This window comes from Pholcus phalangioides, unplaced genomic scaffold, assembly GCF_987345545.1.
Source record: "Pholcus phalangioides strain wild (caught in Gottingen) unplaced genomic scaffold, Ppha-v1.0 ptg000013l_1, whole genome shotgun sequence".
Taxonomy (NCBI): domain Eukaryota; kingdom Metazoa; phylum Arthropoda; class Arachnida; order Araneae; family Pholcidae; genus Pholcus; species Pholcus phalangioides.
The window spans coordinates 38,941,851-38,956,200 of NW_028301606.1; the positions used below are offsets into that span (position 1 = coordinate 38,941,851).

A 14,350-nucleotide genomic window follows, 5' to 3' on the forward strand; every position below is an offset into this window, starting at 1 on the left:
CCCATACTGGAGATTTTCTAGTTATTATCGCAACACCCTGTATAATGAGATAATAATTAGTTAATTCTTTTGCCACCAAGCTCACGACCTCACTGAAATCTTACCCGACACGGTATACCAACTTTTACAATCGGAACAGCAACATGGAAAATTATACGCAAAAAAATAAAAATGAAATAAGAAGGGAAATATGTCCAGAAATTGACTGCTAAATGAACTTTACTCTCAAACAATGCATTGTATCTACTAAAGATAGTACAGTATTCAAAAGCCGCTGACTGGTTTTAAACCAAAACAAGATTCTGAGCCCGATTCCCGTTTCCCGAATTTGATGCCTTCCGGTTGCTAATTATTCTGAATATCGGTTATCATTACACTCGGTGGCATTGAGATGCGTAAAGACGCACGTTTCGGTGAATGTCTTTCGGCTCTACTCATTTCATGGGTTCAATTATTCGCTTTGTGTTTACAGGAAGCGACAAAATACTGTGTGAATTTCTCATTTCAAATATCAATTTCAAAACGCTGCGTCGTGCAGTGTTTCGATCGATCGCGTCCATGAGATATAACTTAGTCATCGCATGAACCAGTGGTGGCATGGACCTGTACAAACTTTTTTAGGAGCGGGCCGAAAAAGAAAAAATGTTGGCGGACATAGTCGGAAATTGATCCATAATTGGAATTTTTGTGCATAGAAGTGAAGTGGTGGGATGTATTGTTTACTTTGAAGACTGCCACGGTTTCATTCCAAATGAGAAACAATGGTTTACCTTTCAACTATGGAAATAAAAATAAGTATATTTTAATAATTTTTTCGGGCTTGAGCTTACCTGCCGCCCGGGTGCGAAGCCTCATTCATTGCATCGTTCTGGAAAAAATATTAGGTGAGGGGAACAAAAATGCTCCACTTTTTACCTTTTTTTTATAAAGTACAGGGTGGCTTTCAGACCATGCAACCCATTGCGGCCGTGCGGGACGCCGCTATATTAGAGGTGAATGGGTGAATACGCAAAAAAAAAAGTCAAAGAAAACGATTTCTGTTGTCCGCTGTGGAGGGGCAACAAATCCAAGATGGAAAAACTTTCCCAAAAAAAAAAAAAAATCTTTTCGTCCTTTAAATTTTTTTGTTAGGAATTTGTGAGATAAATTGTGAGGCAGGGGCATAGTGCCCGCAAGGGGGAGGGCGAATCTCCAGCCCGGGGGCTCCATCCTCTCTTTCTTATTTTTCTCTTTCACATAAAAATTAACTGAAATTTTTAAAAATTTTGGAGTCTTGATTAAAGTCTACGCTGCTGCCCCTCACAATCTGCCGCCGGAGTGCACCGCACCCCTTGCACCCTCGCTTAAGCCGCCCCTGTACATATGTGTTAAATTTTTCGCGTATGCAAAAGTCTTTAAATCAGTTTATATTTGAATTCTCACCTCCATATGCAAACAAAGAAACACGCCTCTTAAATAAATTTTTTTTAAAAACCACTAAAATTGAACATCTCTATGCTATTATTTTAAAATTTCCGCCAGGCCGTAGTTTGGAAATCACTAACATAAACTATAAAGCCAATGACATTTTCTGCAGCGAGATTATACGTACAGTCTGCCCCGCTTAAATGGATAAAGTCCTCCGGCACCAAAGTTTCTCCTATCTTGACAATGTTAAAGTTTGATCGACTGAAGGACTTTTTTATTCTATTAGGGCCCGTGTCCTAAAACCGGCCCCGGGCAAGCATATGAAGTCGTTAAAGCCTACGATGATAAATTCAATTGATCTCCACTTAATTAAATATTACACATTACTGTTAACACACATGCACATAATGTTTTTATTGAATTAAATATTTGGAATTTATGGAACTAGCATCTTACTACAATCAGATAAATACAAATTTGAGAGTAGGAACTCTAGCCTCCAAGTATTCAAGTTATTTTTAGTACCTGCATTTAATTATTTTATTTTTGTTCTCTCTTGAGCCAATAGACAGCCTTTCCCAGTCAAAATCTTATGTATCAAATACAAATACAACGCCACAACAGGCAAAATGCCCAACGTGGTGGAAGATGCCCGTAAAAATATGGATGTCATATATTTCAAAAATATAGCAACCCACTTAAAAATGCAATTAACAAAAATTGTAAACAATATATACACAATTATTAAATAGAATTTTCATTTCATTTTTGATGTCTGGTTCATATTCGAGAAGCTTCATTAATATTGATCCTTCATCAGTTTTCAATACGCAAACTATACTAATGTCGTAAAATGGGAATTGAATTGTTCCCGCATAAATGAGATAGCCCGCGTAATAAGGTATTGTGTGCTGGAATCGTTGATATCCGATTAAGCGGGACCAACTGTAGAGGATTTTTTGGCCCCGAGGGTATCAGTCGGAGGGCGACGAACTTGACTTGATAGGTGTGCCCTGGCGTATATAGATTCCACCACTTTTTTCAAAACTGGATATTCAAGTTCACCGAAAACTTTTCTTTTTATGAGTGTATCTTCCGTTGTTGCTATTTTTCGTACTCGCCTTTGCCAATGTGAAAGAATATTTCTCTTTGCGGATATAAATTTCTATACAATATAAGTAATTAATACCGTAATCACACAAAAATAAAACAGCTCTAACAGCTAATATATTTAGCTCTTGCGGTTAATTCACTCACCTTGGGAAACAATGTCGTAGAATGATCTCTTTATTTACAGTTATCGCTACAACGGTACTCGATACAACGATAAATCTCTCTACAACGATATCTTTTACCTCGATAAATCCCTCTACAACGATATTTTCAGGAGATTCTTGAAATACCGTTATACCACACAACGACATTTTTTATCTTTTGCTCAAATTCGTTTTGAATTTGAGCAAAAGATAAAAAATGTCTCAAAATATAAAATATAACTCAAAATATAAAATGTCTTTGTTTGTAAAATATTAGAAACTGTGTGGTGGGTGTGCGCATACGTCCGTGCCGCCAAATAAAGGTTTAAAAATGATGAAAGCTTAAAAAAGAGCTAAGAGAATAACAAAATCTGCGTCATGATGATAAACATACGAGATTCGATGGCAATCTATTTCAAACTCTTCCAACCCTGCACCGGAAGTGGTAAAATCTGGCATTACCCCTGGCAGTTTGAATTTTAATTCCTCACAATTTTTTAAACGCGGAATTTCCACTGAAAAATCGAGACGAACTTTGTTCTACATAAAATTTTAGATCCCCCTAATGTATGAAATGTAAGTGAAATTTTCTCTCTGCAAAGATAAATCAACGGAAGAAAATGCGTTCACTCGGAAAATATAATTGGACACATCACCGAGGACAAACGGCTAAGGTCGTCTCTCTCTCTCGATAAGATAAGATAACTCTGCATATTTAATGAAGCAAACACAGAAGAGAATCGTTGCCGAGCAATAAGTAACTTCTCTTGATAACGTCGGGAGCGAGAATCTCTCAATCGAAGCGATTCATTTATTACGTCACTCATTTCTTTTAATTCTTTTTTTTCTCAATGCTGAAACTTTCAGAGCGGAAAAAAAATTCCTATTTTTCTCAAAAAATCCTAAAAAATTTTTGTTTGAACTTTACTACCAGGGCCGTCTTAAGAGAGAGAGCGAGCATCATGAGCCCCCGGGCTAAGTGAGTTTTCTTAGACCCTACTTGGAAAATTCTCGAAAAATTCAACTACTTCTCGTTTTTCTCAGGCCCCTCTTCTCTTGAGGACCCCGGGCCGTGTCCAGGTGGGCCCGTTAAGACGGCATTGTTTACTACTTTTTTGTTTTGCTATTACGCTGCAAACGTAGCGTAGTCAATGACTAGTAATCATATTATAAAATTTGTAGAATGAATTACGAATATACAGGTTTACAAAATTGATCAATTATATTTTCGACATAATGTTGGTACAACATCTGTGTGCACTTACCACCAATACTTACTTTCAACATGATATTAATCAGCTCTCAGCAAATTATGAAGGCATGAAAGGTTTTAAGAATGACGCTCTTTTAGAGGTGGTCTCTAAAAGAGCGTCTTAAAACCTTACATGCCTTCATAATTCTTTCAGAAGCACAGTGCAAAATGTGCAAATTACAAGGTCCAATGTAAATAAATATATATATATATATATATATATATATATATATATATGTAAGTCAAGATTTTCCTCTCTTTATATTTCATCAAAAATGACAATTTTTTTAATAAACGAGTTATAATGCATGAATCGGAAAGGGACACCTGCGTTATGGCCCCTACAAGGGGGTGGGGGACTGAGAGAGCTCCGGCTTGGGGGGGGCCTGAGACAATTCATATAATTTTTTGTTTTTTCACAAGAAACTCACTATTGAGAGGCCCATGAAGAATCGGATCAGAGGGCCATGTTGCTAGATTTAAGGGCCATGACCGTGCTGTGGGGGGGGGGTGAATAATAGGGTAAACGAAAAATGTACCCCACCCATGAAACAAATATCATGAAAATGCCAAAAAAAAAATCCCCTGACAGTGAAAAAAAAAAGTAGAGAAATGCAAAAGATGCAGAAAAAAAAAGCAAATGTCAAAATGTCATCAACATCCAGACTCTGATTATAACCTTAATCTCTATCTTCCATATCAATATGCAAAAAAATACGTATGATTAAAAATGGGTTTTTTAAGTATTACTTGAGCGAGAGATTTCTGTGTTTACTTTCTATTGATTTTTCCCATAATCGACTGGCCATGAATTCTTACACTGTCCGTCCGCATTACCAGTGAAACCGGAAAAGAATGGCTACTTTCGCTGAATCTCTGTCTCTCTCTCTCTCTTCGTGGAATCAATGACATATCACACAGGTTCATTATATTTTCCCATGATGCTCAAGATCGTGAAGCTGAGAGTAAAGTGACTTTTCTCTTAGAGAGAACCGGTTGTGTGTCTGGGCCATCCGAGTTATGATGAGTTATCGTATAAGTCGCTATTGTGGCGCCCAGCGATCCGAAACCACGTCGAAGAATAAATGCTATACTCCGTGATCCGAATGAATGCACGAACAGATCACTGGTTCGTAATTTTGTCAGCGAATAGTCATTCGAGGTGAATGCCACTGTGTTGGCACGCGACGACACACCAAAGGAATTCCGTTTAGGTGAAAGCTATCCACGGCAGCAAAAAATGAAGGGGGGGAAAAAACCTAAACTGCTGATGGGCATGAAGTAACGATTCCCGTGTCAGCTGTGTGAGGTTTTTTGTGTCCCCTCAGCACAGGTATTTCGTCTGTTACCCGGGAAAAAAAATCTAATGGCGATTAACCATGTCTGTCTGGAATTCAGAGCATGTGAGAGTATGACTCACCGTGCAAGGAACTGGAATACATAGGCTCTAACATACCCTTAAAATATTTTTGGTGGATCTTTAAGATCAAGATTTTTAATGTGTCCGTTATACAGGCTTAAATTTGTCCAAATCTATGAGACAGTTTGTATTGATTTTATAGTAAATTTATTTATTTATTAAATTTTATTTTAGGCCTTCGTTATGAACTAGCAGAGAAATAGTGAAAGGAGTTTGCCGGTTTATTACTACTCATTGGTACCCCGCTATCACCGATTACGGTTTTGATATGAATCATTCTGAAAATAGTATACGTGTGACGATGAATGTGATAAATCCGGCATAACCACCGACCGTTTCAGTGAGTTTAATAAATTCCATTCATATACAGAGAATTTGTCACGTTTATCGGGGTTAATCCTCAGCTCATGTTGATTAATGTGGTAAATTGTCAATGATATTACTCACTGGAATTCTGCGTTTACTTCGGTCTAGGATAATGAACCAACTGCACATGTGTCTTATTTGCATATGTTGGTACATGTAAAGAAAGCCAACATCAAAAGATTGATAAAAAAATTTTGTTCCCCACACACGTCACTGATTTATATTCAGCTAGCTTAAGCATGCACTGAACCTTAATGTTATGGCGCACTTTGCAAACGTTCTTCTGAGAAACTTCTATGTCAGAATATGCCGTGTATGAGCGTTGCATTCGGTCACCTGGGGCAACCATAATTTTTGTGATCCCTTTTTGATTTTTTAAAAAAGGCAAATTCGGTAATTTTTTAATAATTTATTCGCATCTATTACTGTGACTATGGGGCCCCTCCAAAGCGTGGAGGCTGGGTGGGATCGCACTGGGTCACCCCCTCCCCCAAGGGCGAATCTGATTACTAAGTATGTGTGCTTCTTCCAGTATGAGCTATTACTTCTGAATACATGTATAGATCAAACAACTTTATACTATATTATAATTTTTAATGTGCTATGGTCGTATATACATCCTGAACCCTATCCTACCTTTTGACCTACTTACATTTTAGGAGATCCATCGCTATCAACTTCGTCGTCACTCCTGACTATAATATGAGACTATTATTGTAATTTCTAATTTTCCACATAAAACTTCTTCACTTCCCTGAAACATGCCAATTTAATTCAGGAACACGACACCAATTCACGAATTTTCAAAGCGTGTAAATTCAAATACGAAAAATGGAATTTCTAAAATTTAAATTTTATAACAGAGATAGAGCACTTTCTTTCCCTCCCCCTTTTCGAATAAGGTAATGGTATTTTTATTCATGAGCGACTTTCAAAAGAGCGCCTCAGTGGCGTATTTGTTAAGCCAGCGAGATGCGTTAGCTAAAGTAAGAGCTATTAAGAGAAAAGTGCTTCGAATTTCACTGCATGCTGTTCTTATGAAAAGCCACGCCGTTAATGTTGGCTGCAGCTTGTTATACTTGAAGGTCACGTTCTCTTTTGAGAAAACTGTTAACGTTGCTGGCCCGGTTGACAATATGCAATGACACCACTTGACTTCGGAAGCGGAACGGCTTACTCCAGCCTTCCATTTTTTCCCCCTCCATACTTTCTACCTTTAACGGCGCGCATTAACTATTCACAAGCTTCACTGTCATTATAATACGTATTCCGTATTCCCTTGAGCCGGTTGATATTTTTTCGTCATTGTCGTTGTTTCACGTCCAACGCTATGGATTACCTTTCGCGCCCTACCACCAAGTAAAAATATAAATAAATAAAAGCACCGAACTTTATTATTTGCCTCCGCCGAATTTGAAAGCCCCCTTCACAATATTAGAAGAGAGATCCATGAATAGTTTAGATGCTTAGAGAAGAGGAAGAAGCCATTAGACGTCGATTTTGTACCCTCTAATGATCTCGGGTTAACCAGCAATAAAACAGCAACAGCTTTTGTGAGGACTTCGGAAATAAATGGAGCCAGAGAGCTATTAGGTAATAAGGAGAGGGCCGCTTTTATATGCACTAACAAATTACTCTTATTCATATTTAAAGGCATAAATTTTTCTTCGTAATCAGTATTGCGGTCGTTGGAAACAAATTGCCTCCTGGTAATACACCGCGTACTCGGAAAGGAACAAGTGCTAGATAGATTTATGGCTAGTTTCTATTCACCAATATAGGAACTTCGTTAATATAGTCGAAAGTTCATGTAATAAAAGAGCGAAAAACTCAATTATAGAAGAAAGTTTCGAATAGCACGTAAATCAATTGGAATGAATGTTTCATTTCGATGTACATCATAATAGAGCTAGCTGTATGGCTCGCTTTTGAACTTCTCTAATGTTTTGAAAACCACAGCACAATAAATGCGTATACAGGATGCATAGGGAAGTACTTCTATCCTTCTTCTCTCTCCGCAATAGTTTTTTTTAACCTCGCGTATTCCCAAGAGATCCGAATGATTTGCCCGACTAGGTACCGTTTCGTCCTTTCCCGATTCATCGTTTAGTCAAAATGGTCCCGTTTCATCCGATCACTTCTTGCCCCCTCCCCTACTGTATGTCGATAGATTATAACTGTCAATCAAAATAGACTAGTTGAACTCAAAGAAATACGAGTGATTGACGCAACAAGAACTTTATCATAGATAGAGCTCCTATAAATACACTCTATACCAGGTACCCAATCATATTGAAGTGTTTTGTGAGACGGTGACAATTCCTTGTCTATTTCTGACACGAACTTAAACACTAACCCATTTGAAAAAAAAAAAAACACTAACCCATCATTAGAATGAACTTTTCCAAAAAAAATCGGTAATTTAAAAATTACAAGCTTCTTAAATAAAAACCGATTCGAACGAAATTTGCAGGATGGAAAAATTATGCTATGGTTGAGTGTCCAAATTTTTGAAGTTCCTGAGACTAAGCTCCTTTGAAGTTCCTGCAAGCAAACTAAGCATATATTTGAAAAGACCAGAAAAAGTACTATAAAGTGACTCCAATTTCATCGAAATATCTAGATTTAATGGCGAGCTACAAGCGCTGAAAGATTGGCAAAATTCAAAATCAAAAAAATTGTCTCACTAAAATTTTTAATCGTCAATTCCGCAAATACCCTTGTAGCTACAATAGGTCAAATGTTCCTAAAACGTTTCCACTGCACCAGCTTTCGAAAGAGTGTTCAATAAACCATACTGGTGTTCTAGTTCAGAAGAAATTTAGCCTTTTTTTTGCAATACATCACTGAAATCAGTGTTTGTTGAAGTAGATATTAGCCGAAAATTTGGAATTGGCGGATACAAATTTTGGTGACCATTTGAGTTTGCAAAAAAAAAAAACTGCTTCTAGGTGACGCTACCCCTATCTACAGTGTATCTGTATTTAGTGGCGAGCTTCAAGCACTGATCGGTGAGGTGAAAAATCAAATTGCCACCAAAGTCTACTAAAATTACTTCGACGAACGCAGATTTCAGCGATGTATTTTGCAAACTAAACAAACTAAATTTCTCCTCAACCAGAAAACCGATATGGTTTATTGTAAGCACTTTCGAAAGCTGGTACAATGGACAAGTTTTTGGTAAATTTGACCAATTGTAGCTAGAAGGGGGTTTGGAAATGAAAATTTTTGGCGACAATTCAATTTTGAAGTTTGCCAGTCTTTCAGCGCTTGTAGCTTGCCATTAAATCCAGATATTGTGATGAAAATGATGTCACCGTATAGGATTTTTTCTGTGCTTTTTATATATGTGCTAAGTTTGCTTGTAGGTCTCAGGAACTTCAAAAATTTGGGATTTTTTTTTTCAGACTTCATGCATTTTCTTTTCATCTTTTTATCCACCATAACTCGAAAACGGTTCGCGATAGGACCGTGGTGGTAGAGTGTTTCATGTTCCACTTGAGTTCGTCTATCAACCTCTTTCGTTTGGCAGAACATATCACGTTCATCCTGTATATATATATACGACCAATATATGTAATATATACCTTCAGTGCATTCGCAGTGAGAGTCCAAATATGTGAGTATAGGTCCTTTGGCAACGCGAGCTCCAAGAAGACGCGCTCTTATTAGACCTTCCCTTTTCTTGGCTCGAACGATTTTCACTTTAGGGAATTGAGACATGTATCTTTCCAGAGTCTGATTCAGATGAGCTATAGAAAAAAAAGAAGAAAACATTTCCAATAATAAGCTTCAATTTGCCATTCAAAGAAGGAAGCGCCAAAAATAAAGAGATGAATTTCTGAATAACGGTGTGTGTGCGGCATGCACATCCATCCATAACAAATTAAGATCTATGATTTACACACAATGAATTAATTTCCGAACAGTTACAGTCACGCGTGGATGATGATTTCATTCATATTTTGCTGCAAGTGATGGTTGAAGTTCGCACTTTTGGTGATTTATTAATTAATTGACGTGCAAAAGTGGCTCGATTCTTCCGGGGTCTGTTTTCGTGTCAGAAAAAAAAAAGAGAAAAACTGAAGTTTTTACTTCCCCGTTTCACTTCACCAGATCGTTGAACTTAGAATCAAATGCAAATATAGTTTTACAGTTGGTAAAGGTCATTTGCGGACGTTATTTACGCTTAGGGCACTAGAGGTCCCGGTTTGGAATAGAAATCTCAATGAGAGAGAGGTCATCAAATAGACTCGAAGGAAAGTGAAATGTTCTCAAAACTCATTCAGCTCCGCATTTAGCGAAAATTTTGATGAATATTTAATGGAGCATTTTTTTTTCTCAAGCTAGAGGTGACGCATTTTCTCATCAGCGTATGGTGAAACTGTATCAGTCATTGGTAAAACCTGATGATCACGCGATTCCTCTTTTCCTCTAACTGCTGTAAGTAAAAGTTCTGAAGAGAATTTTATGCAAAAGTTCACTTGTGTATTCTTACATGTTGCATTAATGCTAGATCGTGCATTTAAAGATACTTGGAAAATACTTCAGGCCTATTTTTATAAGTTATAAATTGGTTTCGAAGAGTTTTGAGCGTGTGGACGAAAAAGTATCAGAAGGAATAAATCATCATTCTTCAAACATCTGCCACGATCGTTTAATATATTTTCGCAATAAATTTGAATATTTTTGCGAAATATTTGAATATTAATGCCTTATCAAAGAGACATAAATATTTGAAACAGATTTTTCAACTTAGTTATAGCAAATATTCATCTCTGAATGTGAAAATGTGAAAGTACTAGCATAAACAAAACATTTGTTTTCGAGGCTTTTTTTTTTCATTCGACTTCCATGATTTTCCTCTGCTGCTTCTCTCATCATAAAACCTTCACCATAATTATGTGTAATATACTCGAAAATTTCTTACTATTAACACTGGACTATGGAGATGCCTATGCTGGAGGAAAAACACGAACAGCATGTAATAAAATAATTACGCATAGTTCCAAAACCTGTCTAGCGGCGTTATCTACGTTGCTGATCTTTTATACAAAGTGTCTCATCAAGACCGCCCAAATTTTGCACAGTTAGATTCCTTGCTTGGAATACATAAAAAATGCTCAAAGAACTATACCTGTGCGGCCCATAGTTTTCGAGAAAAATGTAAAAGAAAAGTATGACGTCATATCCGGAGCAATAAAAATGAACTTTACTGGAAACATGAGGTGCGCACATGCATGCATGCCTCGATGTGCTTGGTAGACATTTTGAACATCTTCCTATGTAACATATGCAAATACCGACGTTCATGATTCCAATAAAGTTCTTTTTTATTGCACCGGATATGACATCATACTTTTCTTTTACATTTTTCTCGAAAACTATGGGTCGTACAGGTATAGTTCTTTTAGCATTTTTTATGTATTCCAAGCGAAGAATCTGGCTGTGCAGCGTTTGGGCGGTCTTGATGTGACACCCTGTATACAGCACTAGTAAAAGCATATACGAGGTTGTTTTTTTCCTGAAATTAGACGGAAAATTTTAATTCCGATAAATTCAACTAATTGTTACACATCCTTTGTATTCTTATGCCAGAAACAATTTTGAACGAAACGGTATACCTCTAATGGTATACCTTCATTAGGTTTTCACCCATCTACTCCTGCGAAAAAATTAGAAGAAATGGTGCACACCTACAAACATGGAGTCTATAACGATGCGGCTTATATTAAACACAGCATTTTTTCATTTTTTTTATTTTAATGGGTATTTTCTTTCCTGCAGGACACGAGAAATCAACCCTTTAAGCGCCACAGCAGAAATCACTAAACTCTCTATAAAATGTTATAGAGAGTATGAATTTTTTTTTTTTTGACCATTCAAGCGGCATTGACGAGATATCTCGCCCCTTTGAAAGTCTCTTATTTTAGTATTGACAAGCCCAGGTATTTTGTAACATTGATTTCTTCAATAGACCACTTTTCCTTATACCTTTCCGTTTGCACATGCTGAAAATCGGAAGAAAGCCTACTTCACTAAAAAAGGTATGACATTTCGGAAGGAGCTAAGTTATGTCTGCTGTGCCACTTGAAAGGTTAATGAAGTAGGCTTTCTTCCGATTACCAGGAGGTTCAAAGTAAAGGGTATAGGTAAAAGTGTTTCATTGAGAAATCAACTTTACAGAATTCCTGGGCTTGTCAATGCTAAAATAAGAGGCCTTCAATCCTTAGAAGCGCTCCCATCATCCACAGATGATGAGGTGTGGTAGCCTGACAAAATCTTCCTGTTCTGATTTGAAAAGTTTTTCGTCCATGATGAAACTCTCAAAATGGTATATAAATGACGTACACATATATTGTATGTAGTTTTTTTAATTATTATTTCCCTATTCTGTGATAGGTTTTGTTCTACTATATGGGGATGAGTGTGCATAATAGTGTGCTGGAAGAATATCTGCCTCCGTCCACTAGTATGCCGGTGATTGTGGGTTCGAACCCAGAGTTTGTGTCATCTGTTTTATTCGATTGTGTTAAATTTTTAGCATCTGAGTTTGACTGCCCTCTACCTTTCACGAGTAAAAACTTAAAAACGGAATTTTTTTTTTCTTTGCTCCCGCAATGAGAGAAGCATTTATTTCTCCGACTATTACTGCAGCTAAAGGGTTAAAGAGGCGAGATATCTCGTCAATGACGATTAAAGGTACATGAAAAACAAAACCCAGACATTCGGAAAATGACACGTATTAATCCTAAAATGGATGGCACTTGAAAAGAAAACAATTTGTAAAAAAAAAAAATCTAGTGGAAAAAATGGCATCATTTTGATTGATTTATACAAGCGCAATGTGTGAAAATGAATTTTCAAGCATTAAATTTTCGTAAAGAAGACTCAATTCGACCTGAATAGGCAAATCACATTCCTGCAAGCTGAAAGCAAGATGCATAATGTGTCAAGCATCTTGGACCGCCATATCCAGTATCATCTTGAGAATTCCTCCATTTCTGAAGATAGATATATAGGAGTGCGTGTGTGTGTGCTTCTTTTTTTTTTTAAGATTATTTCTGAGATATTAACCACAGAGAGAGAGAGAGAGAGAAAGAGAGAGGAGAGAGAGAGAGACTCAACTTACGCAAATCTGAGAAGTCGTCGACGAGAATGATCTCCGCGATAAGATGTTGCGGTGACCTTCCCAAGACACTGTGCACAGTTCTGAGGAGGACACTCCATGCCTCGTTATGGAAACATATGATGACACTGGTCGGTGGCAAATTATCTACCGGATATTTAATGTCTCGGCACCTAAAAAAAACAAATTAAAGGAAGACAATTTGAGAAACCATCACGAGAACAAATCACTCGTGATTTAATTACCTTTCAGTCGCGATCACGCTGAAAAAAATATCATCTGATCATTGCACTTGAGTTAATTCTAGTTTTCCAGTTGTTTCTACCCCTTCACGTTATGTATTCTAAGTATCTATGTATATTAAATTGAGCAAAAAATATGTACAGCGTTCCACGAAGATTGTCCGGAAGAAATAAAAATCCTATAGTTGAGATTCTAAAACTGAAGTAAATATGATGAAGTAACTGTATCAAAAGAAAAAGGGGAATTGATTGAATTGTGAGGGTTTCCCTCCCAGGGAACGTTGGGGAAAAATTTAACATTTTTATACTGTTCCAATTACAAAAAAATTCAAATGGAAAATATACTCTTCTTGTCAATCATACCAACAAAAAATCACACGGTGACATTGTGGACATTTGAATGAAAATTTATCCGATATCGATAAACCACCCAGTTTTATGATCATTTAGATATTTCTCATGAAGAATGTTACACGTAATCCAACTTACTAACAACCAAAAATACAGTCAAACTCAGTTATAATGACACCGAGGATTCTGCGAAATTTTGTCGTCACAACCGAAGTTGATATTTTAACCCCTTAACCATCATGAACGATATCTATCGTCCAAACACAAATGGGAACAATTTTCATTCCAGCTCTCCCTATTTTTTTTTACCTCTTTCTCATTATCGCCAAGCTAAAATGAATAGCAAAAAACTGAACACATATGGCAAATATGATTGTGTGAGATTGATATTCTTATTAATATTTATATTGAAAGATTTTTATTTTGAAAGAAAGGTCGGGAGGATGAAATTTTGGAAACATTGCAACCACCGAAGTCGTTGTAACCGACTTCATCAGTATTTAAAAATAGTTCCAGTTTTTTGTTTCATTCTATTTTAAAGGAAATTCAATTCCGCGGGAATTCTCTTTATACTGAGAATAAATAAACACTGACAGTAAAAAATATATATTTTTTAAATATATTCTTTTGCCTTGTATCGACAGCACATAATTCATTTCTACGTGACTTCCTGTTGAAATGTCAAAGAGTCAAAAAGAATAGGAAATCATTAAAGAAAAAATATTTCTATAAATGTATATATTCATCCGAAATCCGAATTTTTTTTTTCTCTCCGAAACCATAAGAAACCCGCGATAAAATAAATTTACAATATAGTTTTTTTTTGTCCTTTCTAATTTTAAGCGAAGCTTTTTAATGCTAGTAAACAAAAAAAGGAAAACAGAAGCTAGAAACGTGAAGGAATCGCAATATGCGACCACCATCATC

The 14,350-nt window shown here is 36.6% G+C and overlaps 1 protein-coding gene across 3 annotated transcripts in view; it reads right to left on the reverse strand.

The window, feature by feature from the left end:
• The window catches only part of LOC149079092 (putative polypeptide N-acetylgalactosaminyltransferase 9), a 90,494-nt gene that overhangs the window by 12,357 nt on the left and 63,787 nt on the right, over positions 1–14,350 (reverse strand). For all 3 annotated transcript variants that reach the window (XM_089241381.1, XM_089241382.1, XM_089241383.1), the window contains exons 3-4: positions 12,834–13,003; positions 9,289–9,453 (exon numbers count right to left, since the gene is read on the reverse strand). In XM_089241381.1, the coding sequence (XP_089097507.1) occupies positions 9,289–9,453; positions 12,834–13,003 (335 nt within the window). The remainder of the gene's footprint in view (positions 1–9,288; positions 9,454–12,833; positions 13,004–14,350) is intronic.